The 13,735-nt window shown below is 42.0% G+C and overlaps 1 protein-coding gene across 4 annotated transcripts in view; it reads left to right on the top strand.

The window, feature by feature from the left end:
- Positions 1 to 13,735, top strand: part of DLC1 (DLC1 Rho GTPase activating protein) — a 334,862-nt gene that overhangs the window by 145,325 nt on the left and 175,802 nt on the right. The window contains exon 1 of one of the 4 annotated variants that reach the window (XM_034411400.3): positions 9,468 to 9,808. The exons of the other annotated variants lie outside the window; for them this stretch is intronic. Coding sequence (XP_034267291.2) covers positions 9,691 to 9,808 — 118 coding nt within the window. The 5' untranslated portion in view covers positions 9,468 to 9,690. Of the gene's footprint in view, positions 1 to 9,467; positions 9,809 to 13,735 lie in introns of those variants that run through there. 4 annotated transcript variants of the gene reach the window in all.

Raw genomic sequence — 13,735 nt, forward strand, 5'->3', positions numbered from 1 at the left:
CTCAGGAATTCTAGGAGTTGAAGTCCACAGGTTGTAAAAGAGCCACAATTGCCCATCCCTGGTTTAGGGTCTCCTGTGCAAGCAGGAGGTTCAACTTGAAGACCTCCATAGTCCCTTCCAACTCTATTATTCTATATCCTATGTCCTATAATTGAATATAGATGTCCTATAATTGAACCATAGACTATATGGTGGTTGTTAGTTGCAAAGTCGTGTCCGACCCATCGCAACTCCATGGACCACATTCCTCCAGGCCTTCCTGTCCTCTACCATCCTCTGGAGTCCATTTAAGCTCACGCCGACTGCTTCAGTGACTCCATTCAGCCACCTCATTCTCTGTCGTCCCTTCTTCTTTTGCCCTCAATCTTTCCAAGCATTAGGCTCTTCTCCAGTGAGTCTATATTAGACTATATTAGAAAAGATTGTTTGCTCTTGTAAAAGTTGAATTTTAGGATAACTTGAAATTATCCTAAATTATCCTAATTATCCTATTGAGTCCAATAGGAGAAGGGCGGTATATAAATTGAATAAATAATAATAATAAGGGCGGTATATAAATTGAAATAATAATAATAATAATAATAATAATAATAATAATAATAATAATGTGCTTTCATGTGGGGAAAAACATGAGATTTTGTGCCTAGATTTTTTATGACAATTGTACATGCAATTTCTATCTTTTTTTTTTTCTTCTGTATGGAAGCACTGTCAGTGTTTTAAAGTCATAATATCTGAAGCAGCTTGAATTTATCTTCATAGAAACAATGGTTGGATGTATTCCATGAATGTTTGGTACATCATTGTTTACGGGGACTTTATTGTGGGTTGCATAAGTATGTTTTCAGCTAATGCGATAATTGCTGTAGTCATTTTAGGATAACTGTGTCTGACTTTTAATGAGTCAGCTTCGATCCTTGCTGGAATAAACTGACATGAAAATGGAGGGGGTGGGAAATTGTTTATCTTTAACACAAGTTGTAATTTGTTAGCAGTTATTACAAATTTTTGTTGGAAAAACTGGAAGGGTAAAAGACTAATAACAAAACAGATGAAGATTTAGTGTTCATCTAATATATCTTATATTCATCTTATATTCATCTAATATAACTCCAATTGCAAACTGTATACAATCTTATCAAACAGCTTTCTGTAAGACAATTATATAGCCTGATTTTTTTGGTTTCCATGGTGGAATATTTTGAAGTACAGTGAGTTTGCATTCTTAACAGCTCTTTCATCCTCCTGCTGCGGCTCCTTATCGCTAGTCGGCTCCACAATTGATAGGGCTTTTGGTTAGGACAGGGAGAGGAAAAAGGATGCTGCGCTAGGAGGAGATTCTATGGTGAGGGAACTGGACTTCCGGTTGGTTCCAGAACTGAATGGGGGGCTTCCGGTTAGGACCTTTGTGCCTCTTTGAGTGTTTAAGGTTGCCGACCCCTGGTTTATGGGAATGGCTTTCAAGACCCATTGAAGAATTCTAGAAATTATAACCAGAAAACCTCTTGAGGGATGCAGGTTGTGAAGTTTGAGATGGTTGCATTATGCCCTGCCTGGAACTCAACGGGTCTATTTTAAAACTGCTTTTGTTGATCACCGCTGTCTGATTCCACGGAAGTCAGCTCTGGCCCATATTGGTTCAGATGAATGGAGTTTTAATAACTTTCTTCCTGTTTCTAGGAAGTTTTCACTACGTGTCTTATTTCCTCTCGCTAATGCAGGGGTCTCCAACCTTGACCACTTACTTGAAGCCTGGCGGACTTCAACTCCCAGAATTCCCCAGCCAGCAAAAGCAAAAGCTGGCTGGGGAATTCTGGGAGTTGAAGTCCGCCAGGCTTCAAGTGGCCAAGGTTGGAGACCCCTGCGTTAATGCATACAACTTCAAAAGTGACTATCAACAATTTGGGCAAGGGCTAATTCTATGAGATGGCTTATGGCTGATGGCTTGAAAGCAGCAGGTGAAGCCAGAAGCTGGATGGCAAGATGGCTCAGTGGCTAGGACACTGAGCTTGTTGATCAGAAAGGTCGGCAGTTCAGTGGTTCGAATCCCTACTACAGGCCTCCTGCGTGAGCAGGGGGTTGGACTAGATTACCTCCAAGGTTCCTTCCAACTCTGTTACGGTTACCCAAAGTCTGCAGATGCACGCTGGCATTTTATGCCTGTTCCCTCCGACCATGAAGGAGTAAGTAAGATGCCTGTTTTCAACGCAGAGTTGATCTCTGACCAGTTTTCTTTTGCGTGTTTGTGGTGCTAGTCTTGCTTAGGCCTGAGAAGGTGACTTTCCTTTCACCTTCACCTAAGGAGTCAACGGTGCTTGTTACTCATTCTGTGTATCAGCTTCAAATTCAGGCAGCGATCCAGAAGAGCACTTAAGACACAGGCCACATTTTTTTCTTCCAACGATGTGGATTTGGTTGTGGTGGCGGGTGATGGTTTAAATAATTGGAGCTCATCTTTCTCCTTGTCAATGTGTCGTCCATAACAAGCAGATTGTGCTTTTTTGCTGCTGCTGCCTTGGCATTTTTGGGAAGAATGTGTACTCATAATGGGATAAAAGGTACCATTGGGATTTAACAGACAAAAGGGCAATTTTCTTCCTTGTCCAGGTGGAGCGTACGAAGTGGCTTGAGAGAGTGGACTTTTTGCCAAGAGAAGTGAGGCTGTCTGAAGACAGCAGAAAGCTTTGAAAGCGAAAAACAAACCACAGCTTATATAACAGGCTTACAGCCCACCACAAGCAGCTGCGAAATGGAATAATCTCAGCATTGTTATTTTGCAGAGTAATTGTCTGTATTCAGCCCTAAAGAGACAGATAATCTCTAGCGTTTGCGAGGAAGAGAAATAAAACCTTAACTGTGCATCATGTACAAGGATCTGTGCAATACCCAAGGATTCCCATTCTTGGGAATAGGAGCACATTCCTAAAGAGGCAGCATGTTGCTGCAGAGACAGGAGAAGGGGAAAAAAAATAAGAGTGGCATAAACTCTTTGCTTCTTTGCAAGGGCTTATGAAATTTGGAAGACGAGCCAACTCCAAGGAATGAAGGATTCAGTGTAAATATCTTGAGAGTTCTGATTGCTGAATGAATGTGGACAAGGAGAAGAGGAAAGGGCCTGATTTGGTTTTTCAGAGAAATCTGAAAGTATCATAGCATCCATCCATCTAGCTAGCTAGCTAGCTAGCTCTATCTCTATAATTTCTATCTCTATCTATCTATCTATCTATCTATCTATCTATCTATCTTTATCTCTATCTCTATCATCTCTATCATCTCTATCATCTCTATCATCTCTATCAATCTATCTATCTACCTTTCTATCTTTATCTCTATCTCTATCATCTCTATCTCTATCTATCTATCTATCTATCTATCTATCTATCTACCTTTCTATCTTTATCTCTATCTCTATCATCTCTATCATATCTATCTATCTATCTACCTTTCTATCTTTATCTCTATCTCTATCATCTCTATCTATCTATCTATCTATCTACCTTTCTATCTTTATCTCTATCTCTATTATCTCTATCTATCTATCTATCTATCTACCTTTCTATCTTTATCTCTATCTCTATCATCTATCATCTCTATATCTATCTATCTATCTATCTATCTATCTATCTATCTATCTATCTATCTATATCTGTCTGTCTGTCTGTCTGTCTGTGTGTCTCTGTGTGTGTGTGTGTGTAAAGGTAAAGGTTCCCCTCGCATATACGTGCTACTCATTCCTGACTCTAGGGGGCAGTGCTCATCTCCGTTTTTAAGCCAAAGAGCCAGTGCTGTCTGATGACAATTCTGTGGTCATGTGGCCGGCATGACTAAACACTGAAAGCGCACAGAACACTGTTACCTTCCCACCAAAGGTGGTCCCTATTTTTCTACTTGCATTTTTTACCTGCTTTCGAACTGCTAGGTTGGCAGAAGCTGGGACAAGTAAGGGGAGTTCACTCTGTTATGTGGCACTAGGGATTCGAACCACCGAACTACCGACCTTTCTGATCGACAAGCTCAGTGTCTTAAGCCACTATATAGCCATGTATATAGGTTTTTTAGTGCTGCTACAAGGTATTGGTGGCAAAAAAAAAAAACCCAGCAGTTTTGGTTGCATGGTACATTTATCTCATATTTCATAATTAGAAAGTTTCTGCTTTGGATACTCTCACACAACCGAGGTTAGAATCAGATGATTTCCTATTCAAAATGACAAAAATATATATTTTCCTGACCTTCACAGCAGAGGTGGGTTTCAGCAGGTTCTGACCAGTTCTGGAGAACTGGTAGCGGAAATTTTGAGTAGTTTGGAGAACTGGTAAATACCACCTCTGACTGGCCCCGCCCCCATCTATTCTCTGCCTCCCGAGTCCCAGCTGATCGGCAGGAAATGGGGATTTTGCAGTAACCTTCCCCTGGAGTGGGGAGGGAATGGAGATTTTACAGTATCCTTCCCCTGCCATGCTCACCAAGCCACGCCCACCAAGCTCACCACTCCCACCAAGCCACACCCACAGAACCGGTAGTAAAAATATTTGAAACCCACCACTGCTTCACAGAGTCTCTTTTTAGTTCAGACAATGAATCCTATATTGCTGCTATAATTATCTGAAACTTTTGCCTAGCAAGCAGACTATAGTTTGGTGTTCCAACCCAACCTGTTGTTCAAAATTGCATCATCTGAGTGCCGATAAGACATCTGCTATTCAGAATTTAATTCTGGTTGAAACAACTGGGTTGTATCATGGAGTTCAGACAGAGGGAGGCAAGAGTAGTTAATTCTGATGGCTAATTGTGTGATAGGCTAGGATTGCAGACAAATAGGGTTGAGGATGGGGAAACATATTGTGGTCTGCAATAGTCCAGCAGTTTTGAGCACCTGTTCATTTTTGGAGTGGCCGATACAATGTAGAGAACATAGAATATCGAATAACAGAATTTATTTATTAGTTCAATTTATATGCCGCCTTTCTCCGAAGACTCAGGGCGGAAGGGACCTTGAAGGTCTTCTAGTCTGCTCAAGCAGGAAACCCTATACCATTTCAGACAAGTGGCTGTCCAGTATCTTCTTAAAAGCCTCCAGTGATGGGGCACCGACAATTTCTGAAGGCAAGGCATTCCAGCTAACAATATTTCTTCCTGAAGTAGTCCAGGTAAACTTGGGCATTTCAGGTAAACAATGGCAAGAGAAGAGTACAGTAGAACTTCTGGTCACGACCATAATTCGTTCCATAACTTTGGTCGCAAACCGATTTGGTCGTGACCCGGACCTAATTTTGGAAATTTGGCGCTTGCAAAAAAAATGGCATGGAAGGGGAAATCAGCCGCGGGGGGGGGGGATGTGAATTTTTTGGTCGGAACCCGATTTGGTCGTGGTCAGAAGCATTCATGACCAGAGGTTCTACTGTATATCTTGACTTCTTGTTATGTGCATTTCACAGCAATCCGATTGGCTACTGTGACAAACAGAATTCTGCATTAATGTGGAACGAGAGAGAGAGAGAGAGAGAGAGAGAGAGAGAGAGAGAGAGAGAGAGAAAGAAAGAAAGAAAGAAAGAAAGAAAGAAAGAAAGAAAGAAAGAAAGAAAGAAAGAGATAGGATGGATGGATGGATGGATGGATGGATGGATGGATGGATGGACGGACAGACACATACACAGATAATACAGATGTACAGATGTACAAATATATATGTGTGTATAATTTTTCTTGAAACTTTTTATATAAAAGACAAACATCAAAATATATAAATTTAAAGAAAGAAAAAAGGTTTATAAAGTGAAGAAAGCAATATAGTTGAAGAAAGAAAAGGGTAATTAAAGAAGTGACTTTTGATCTTCTTTGTGATTGTTACCAATAAAGAAAATCCTTCTTCCTCCTTCCCTCAAGTTACATTACAGAGATCGCTTCTGCCCTTTATTCAACTCCTTTTTCAATCAGCAAATCCACAAATCATCATTTTACTTTATTCCGTTTTCAGCAAAAGTTCATAAAACATCAGTTATAGGTTTAGTGTTCTATAAAAAATATTCATTAGGATCAACAAATGAAATATTCCTCTTCTCTTCTCTTCATTCCCTCTCTCTGTGTCTCTCTCTCTCTGTGTGTGTGTCTCCCTCTCCCTCTGTCTCTGTCTCTGTCTGTCTGTTTGTATGTGTGTGTGTGTCTGTCTGTCTGTCTCTGTCTCTCTCTCTCTCTGTCTCTCTCTCTCTCTCTCATGTGACTTTTATATCGTTACTGAGTCTAAAATTTCAGATGCAGAAAAGTTCTCCTTTTGAAAAAAGCAACCAACTTAAAAATGGAAGGAGAATATCTGAAGACACAAAGAAATTGTTTACAACTTGTTCCTTATTTTCACTCCTAAGCCCCCCCACCACCACCACCACCAACCTATATATTTGTCACCGAGCAAGGTCCACTGTCTGTGCAAACATCAGGTTTCTGTTTAGCCCCTGGCAGATAAGCAAACCTTTGCTCATTCTAACAGAGAATTTGGCTCTGGAATGTGTGAAGTAATCATTAGTGGAACATTTGAGTCTTTGGACTGCATTTAATTGATTGTTAATCATGAGTACACAACCACTGAGCATGTTCAGAAGGAAGCGCAGTGCTTCCTCTTTGCATTAATGCTGTCCCTCTTTATCAAATCCAGGAATCGACTGAAAAATTCCATACAATATTTGCACAATACTTCTAGCCCCAACCATCACAACTTTTCACCGATTCATGCTAAATTAAAGCTACCTGTCTTATAGATGATCAAAACTCTGGTGCACCTGGCTCTGAAGCTGGAAAGCACACTTCCCAATTGTTTCTTTTCTCAGTTTCAGATGGCAGGGCTGGGCTATGGGCCATGAGGTAACAGTGATTGTTGTCTGAATACTCCTGTTAAATACTGCCATATAATCAGTCCACAATAACTTTTCACATGCCACTGAGCTGACATTGCCTATAGAGTCCTATAGATGGGTCAGCCATTTTTTTTTAAATTTGATTTATATGCCGCCCTTCTCCGGAGACTCAGGGCGGCTTACAATGCGTTAAGCAATAGCCTTCATATTTTTGTATATTTTATACAAAGTCAGCTTATTGCCCCACAAACTGGGTCCTCAATTTACCTACCTTAGAAAGAATGGAAGGCTGAGTCAACCTTAAGCCTGGTGAGATTTGAACTTGCAGTAATTGCAGGCAGCTGATGTTAATAACAGTGCTTTTAGTCTGCTGCGCCACCAGGGCTCTTGCCGTTCACTGTTTGTTTTGGTATTTCTCAAAATAACAGAATAACAGAGTAGGAAGGGATCTTGGAAGTCTTCTAGTCTAACCCCCTGCTCAAACAGGACACCATATACCAGCACTGTCAAACTGGCATGGCCACGCCCATGCCCAATTTAGCAAAGAGGAAAAAAGTCCTGATATGTCACATGATGCAGCCATGACAACATGAGTTTGACACCCCTGACATACACCATTTCAAATAACTGGTTGTCCAGTCTCTTCTTAAAAACCTACAGCGTTGGAGCACCCACAATTTCTGAAGGCAAGCTGCTTCACTGGTTGATTGTTCTTACTGTCAGGAAATTTCTCCTTATTTCTAGGTTGCTTCTCTCTTTGTTCAGTTTCCATCCTTTGCTTCTTGCCCTGCCTTCTGGTGGTTTGGAAAATAGGTCCTCAAGTATTGGAACACTGCTATCATGTCACCACTCATTCTTCTTTTCACTAGACTAAAAAGGTGAAGGTAAAGGTTCCCCTTGCACATATGTGATAGTCGTTCCCAACTCTAGGGGGCGGTGCTTGTCTCCGTTTCAAAGCCGAAGAGCCAGCGCTGTCCGAAGACATCTCTGTGGTATTGTGGCCGGCATGACTAAACGCCAAAGGCACACGGAACGCTGTTACCTTCCCACCAAAGGTGGTCCCTATTTTTCTACTTGCATTTTTTTACATGCTTTCGAACTGCTAGGTTGGCAGAAGCTAGGACAAGTAGCGGGAGCTCACCCCGTTATGCGGCACTAGGGATTTGAACTGCTGAACTGCCGACCTTTCAGTTGACAAGCTCAGCATCTTATAGCCACTGAGCCACTGCGTCCCACTAGACTAGATATGCCCAATTCCTGCAACCGTTCTTCATGTTTTAACCTTCATCCCCCTCCCAATCATCTTTGTCGCTCTTCTCTGCATTCTTTCCAGAGTCTCTACATCTTTTGTATATTGCCGTGACCTAAATTGGGTGCAATTTTTTTTTTATTTGATTTATATGCCGCCTGTCTCTGGAGACTCAGGGCAGCTTGCAATGCGTTAAGCAATAGCCTTCATACTTTTGTATATTTTTACAAAGTCAGCTTATTGCTCCCACAAACTGGGTCCTCAATTTACCTACCTTAGAAAGGATGGAAGGCTGAGTCAACCTTGAGCCTGGTGAGATTCGAACTTACAGTAATTGCAGGCAGCTGGTGTTAATCACAATGCTATCAGTCTGCTGAGCCACCAGGCCCTGGTGGTCCAAGTGTGGTCTTACCAAGGCATTATAAATTGATAGCATCACTTTTCTTGATCTTGATTCTATCCCTCTGTTAATGCAGCCTAGGATTGTGTTGGCTTTTTTGGCAGCTGCATCACACGGCTGGCTCATACTGTGTTTCCCCGAAAATAAGACCCTGTCTTATATTTTTTTGAACCCTGAAATAAGCGCTTGGTCTTATTGCCATGAGTTCAAAAGCCCGATTGGGCTTATTATCAGGGGATTGCTTATTTTGGGGGAAACAGGGTATTTAAGTGATAGTCCACTTAATGGGATCCCAAGGTCCTTTTCGCAGATATTGCTGTTGAGTTGAGTTGACCCAAGTTTCACCTAATCTTTGCCATAGTTTGTACCATCGTCTGAATAAGCATTGAATATCTATATGTTGGGAAAAGAAGTCATCAGTAATATCACTCTGGTTATCCATAAGTTAAAGTTGTACAGACCAGCTGTCCAGATTCCTGGTGATGTGTCACCGTTTTAGAAATGAAGTATGCATGAAGTACTGCAAATCATTCTTTCCTTTCACAGAAGGAGCTGAAGAATGACGCCTAGCTCTTTTGAGGGTCCATTGATAGCATGTGTGAGGGAGGGAGGGAGACAGGAGAGAGAAATGACGGGAAGCAAAACAAACATGCCATATCAGGAAAGAGGCAGCTTTGCAATTTGGGGCTGGGGGCTGGGGTCGCTCTGTTTCAGTGCCTGTCTCTTCTTTAAAAACGAAAAGAAAAATCACCGAATGTCAGCACAGCAAAGGCACGCTGCTTTGGGGGAAAGGGTCATGTGTGAATGGAGGAGAGAATCTAGTGTTTTACTTCATTGAACCAGCAAGCCTTAAGACCGTTGAGATTCTCCGTGCTTGGGGCTCCAGATCTAAACGAGAAGCTCATTGATAAGCCTTTCCAGATGTGATGGGCAGCAGCCTTAAGTTTGGCAGCCTGCCAACAGATTGCCTGCAGTCTCTCTGCTTCTCTGTATCTGCAGTGAGGAGAGCCGCAATGCTCGAGTCTTGAAAGAAAACACAGCTGACGGCAAACCTCTCCCCGTGTCATGAACCCACACCTCAGACAGAAATTATCCAGCAAACAACAGCACCACCAAACAAATACCTTTCTCACAAGGCCTGGCTTGTTTTAGTATTGTGGATGTGAGATTTTTTTTTTTTCCTGTCTGGCATTATGGATCACCACGCAGTAAGACCCCCTTTGAGAAGATCCTTCAGTGATCATATCAAGAACTCCACTACTAGAGCCTTGGATACTATCTGGAAGAGCACCAGAGATCGACGTCTGGCAGGTGAGGAGGTGGTTGGAAACGGGTTTTCTTTACACCAAGGGAATTGTGTCCCTTAGTGATAGTAAGAGATGCAACTGGACAGAATTGAGAAGATGCTGGTCCCGACAGTTTCTCCTTTACCCTCCTGCGTCCAAGAATTCGGGATTGTGGTTTATCTGTGCAAGATTCAGTAGTTGTGGGCTTGTAAAAAAAAATGCTTTCTTGAAAATAAGAAAAAAGTATTAGTAAAGAATCCCACGTCTTATGCCCTCGGATTTTGTCCTAGCATTTATTTTTATTTTTTTTCATTGCAAAGAAAACAAGTCCCATGTACCTTATATTGAAATTGCTTGCTTCGTTGGATTGCCTTAAGAATGGTTGTCCGTCGCCAATAGTGAGATAAAAGTTTCTGGGCAGAGTATTTTGAGACTGGGGGCTCATTTCCCCCCAATGACAAGGCTGCTTTGCAGTCCAAACACATGTCCTTGATGACACTAGCAGACACTTAATATGCAAATTAAATTGTGTTGACAACCTCTTGACGTTGTTGGTGGGATTTGAGACCAAAATCCAGGAGACCAGAAATGTCAAAAGTTTTCCTTATCTCATTGCTACTATCTTGTGGTCATCCAGTAGTTTGCGACCCAGATCTAATAGCATTAGGAGATGACATGTTATTTGGATATTATATTGTCAAGATTTTTTTAAGCAGAAAAGCTGAGAAATTATTCCTGATACAAGACAGCAAGTTGAATATTATAAAGAAAATGTGAATTCTCTTTAATTTCAACCAAATAGGGACAAGCCAACAAGGCAAACTCTTTTTATAGCTGTGCTAGTTTCTTACTGAACTAGATAGCCTCAATTTTTCTCTTACAACTTGTTTGTAAGTATTCAGTCAGTAACTAGTATGACTAAATACTTCCTCCTCCTCCTTCCCTCCCTCCCTCCCTCCAAATATTCCAGCATCATTTTAAGCTGCTAACTATTTTCCATGTTATATTTAAAATGAATGGAATAATTACTGCATGGAAAGGTTTAAACTTCTGAAGTAATTCTAAGAGGACATACCTATCTATGCTGGCTTCTTTAAAAGTAAATTTCAGGGTGCCTATAAACTTTCCTCTATAGCAGTGATGGCTAACATTTTTTTCCTCAGGTGCCAAAAGTGCGCCCACACCCATAATGCAATGCCCCCCCACATGCCCCGCCCCCCTGAGCATGCATGCATGACCCTCCCACACTCCCCCGCCTCCACACATGCGCATGCTCCCTCAGTGCTCCCCCGCCCCCTGTGCATGCGTGCATGCCCCCCGGTGCCCCCTTTCGGCCTAGCAGGCCTCCCTGAAGCCTCCTGGACCAAAATCGGGCCACAGGGGGGACATGCACGCCGCCCTCCATCCCACATGTGTGCGTGACCCCCCCGTCCCCTTGTGCATGTACACACGACCCCCCCGCCCCCACACATGTGCACGCATATCCACAGAGACCCAAAAATCAGCTGGCCAATAGGAGGCATGTGTGCATGCACGGTGGAGTTGACCTAGGGTGACGGCTCACGTGCCCACAGAGATGGTTCCCCGTGCCACCTGTGGCACACATGCCATAGGTTCACCACCATGGCTCTATAGGAACAGTAGATGTATACCAGAAGTCAGATTGAATTTGCTGAAATATAAGCCTCTGTAGAAAATAGAATTGTGATGGATTGTGGATGGTTGTGAAAATACATTGAGTAAGAGAGTTCAATGCATTATGAGTATATTTGTTTTCAGAGACATGGGGTGTCTTGCTGGACATCTTCCAAACACTGAAACTTATAAATTGGCAAGGGGAAGAAGGCCGAGAAGCCTATCTTTCTCTGGGAGCCATATTTCCTTGGGAGTAATTTACTAGCATGCCATAAGTGGGAAGGGTCAGAAGGAGTTATGAGCAAGGTATCCCTTCTTCTTTTACTATCACTCCCTTTTTTTCCCTTTCTTTTTGGCCCCCTCCCTTTTCCTTCCCACCCATCATGTTTTCAGGGAGGCATCGTTTACTCTTGCCAAACCTCTGATCTTATTGCTTATAGAAATTAGATCTGTAGTTTGTTTCATGTGAACCCACTCTTGTTCTTCTAAAATAAATGTTCCTTTCTATAATCAACTTATAATTCTATGAAGTAGGGTTGGCGGTTTAAGAATCTGTAACAAAGGAGTCTCCATAGCCTTTCAATATCAGATCTTTGCATTGTTGTGGCAGACAGAAATGATGACAGTGAAATGAATGTAAAATAATACATATTTTAATTATGTAAATTTGGCCTTCATTTTGCAGCAGTGACGAAGCAAGCATTCAATTGTCCTTTCGTCTTGGCAAAAACCTTGTTACCTTGTTTTTATTGGATTGTTTTTATTTATTTTTATTTTATTTATTAAATTTGTATTCCATTTCTTTGTTGATTTTACTTTGTTGTTAAGCCAGGAGTTACGTAGATGAGATGGGTGTTCATACGAATAAAATAAATCATCATATCATTTTGAGAATACGGTTTAATTCCTTTCTAGAAGCAGGAAAGATTGGAGTTCCATTTTCACATATTCTCTAATTTTTGTACAATTTAACAACTGATTAATGATATGATCTTTTGTGCTGGAATTGTCCACAATGGAGGGTGGTGCTGAGAATTCATATCAGTGGTGGGATTCTACCGGTTCTACCCGGTTCGGGCGAATCGGTAGCAGCGGTGGTTGGAGGCTCCACCCACCCACCCAGACATCACCATGGACACTCTGTACATGCACAGAGGTTGCGCGTGCAAGCGATGGAGAAGAGGAAGATCTGTCATACCGCAAGACTGAAAATCTGAAACTTGTGGGAGCTCGGTGGAAAGTAGTTAGATTTCGTTGTTATCCAATTTGTCCTGCTGGTTTTGAAAGCTATACAGGCTGCTCTGAAATGCTTTCACTTGTTTGGCAGTATATCAATAAACTCAATAAAGCCATTGAGGGATTTCATGGCAGACAATCAGCCAGCTGGGATTTCCGTCTGCTTGCTTCCTTAATATGTTTCATATCATAGAATATAGAATAACGAAGTTTGAAGGCACCTCTAGTCCAGCCTCCAGCCCGAGCGGGAGACCCTATACGAGTTCAGACAAATGGCGGTCCAGTCTCTTCTTAAAAGCCTCCAGTGATGGAGCAACCACAACTTCTGAAGGCAAACTGTTCCTCTGGTTAATTGTTCTCACTGTTAGAAGAAAATATAAAAAGATAAAGATATAAAGAAATAGTTTCCCATATCCTTTATAACATTTAATTTAATTTAATTTAATTTAATTTATCATATTTCTATGCCGCCCAACTCCCAAGGGACTTTGGGCGGCTTACAACAAAAATAATACAAACAATGAACATAATTTTTAAAAAAAAAACACATCATAAAAGCATTTTAAAAACATTAAAAACACATGCACACCATCCATGGCCGGATCTCGCAAGATTGAACAGCGAGATCAACGGCCCCAGGCCTGCCGGAAAAGCCAGGTCTTCACCGCTTTCCGGAAGGCCAAGAGAGTGGGGGTAGTCTGGACCTCAGGAGGTAACTGGTTCCAGAGAGCTGGGGCAGCCACAGAGAAGGCCCTCCCCTGCGGGCCCGCCAGCCGGCATTGTTTAGCTGACGGGACCTGGAGGAGACCAACTCTGTGGGATCTTACCAGTCGCTGGGAGCTATGCGGTAGAAGGCGGTCTTGAAGATAGCCTGGCCCTGAGCCATGTAGGGCTTTAAAGGTAATAACCAACACCTTGAATTGTGCCCGGAGACCAAACAGTTATAAGTACAATGATATTTTTAACCTCTACAGTTACATCATAACACTCTTCTTTCTTTCTATAGTCTATCCTGTCCTGCCTCAAAATCACGATTGTTGCATTTATTTATTGGCAAAAAAAAACCCCACCTCTCAATAAG

The sequence above is a fragment of the Pantherophis guttatus genome, chromosome 8, assembly GCF_059756535.1.
Source record: "Pantherophis guttatus breed Tessera chromosome 8, ASM5975653v1, whole genome shotgun sequence".
Taxonomy (NCBI): domain Eukaryota; kingdom Metazoa; phylum Chordata; class Lepidosauria; order Squamata; family Colubridae; genus Pantherophis; species Pantherophis guttatus.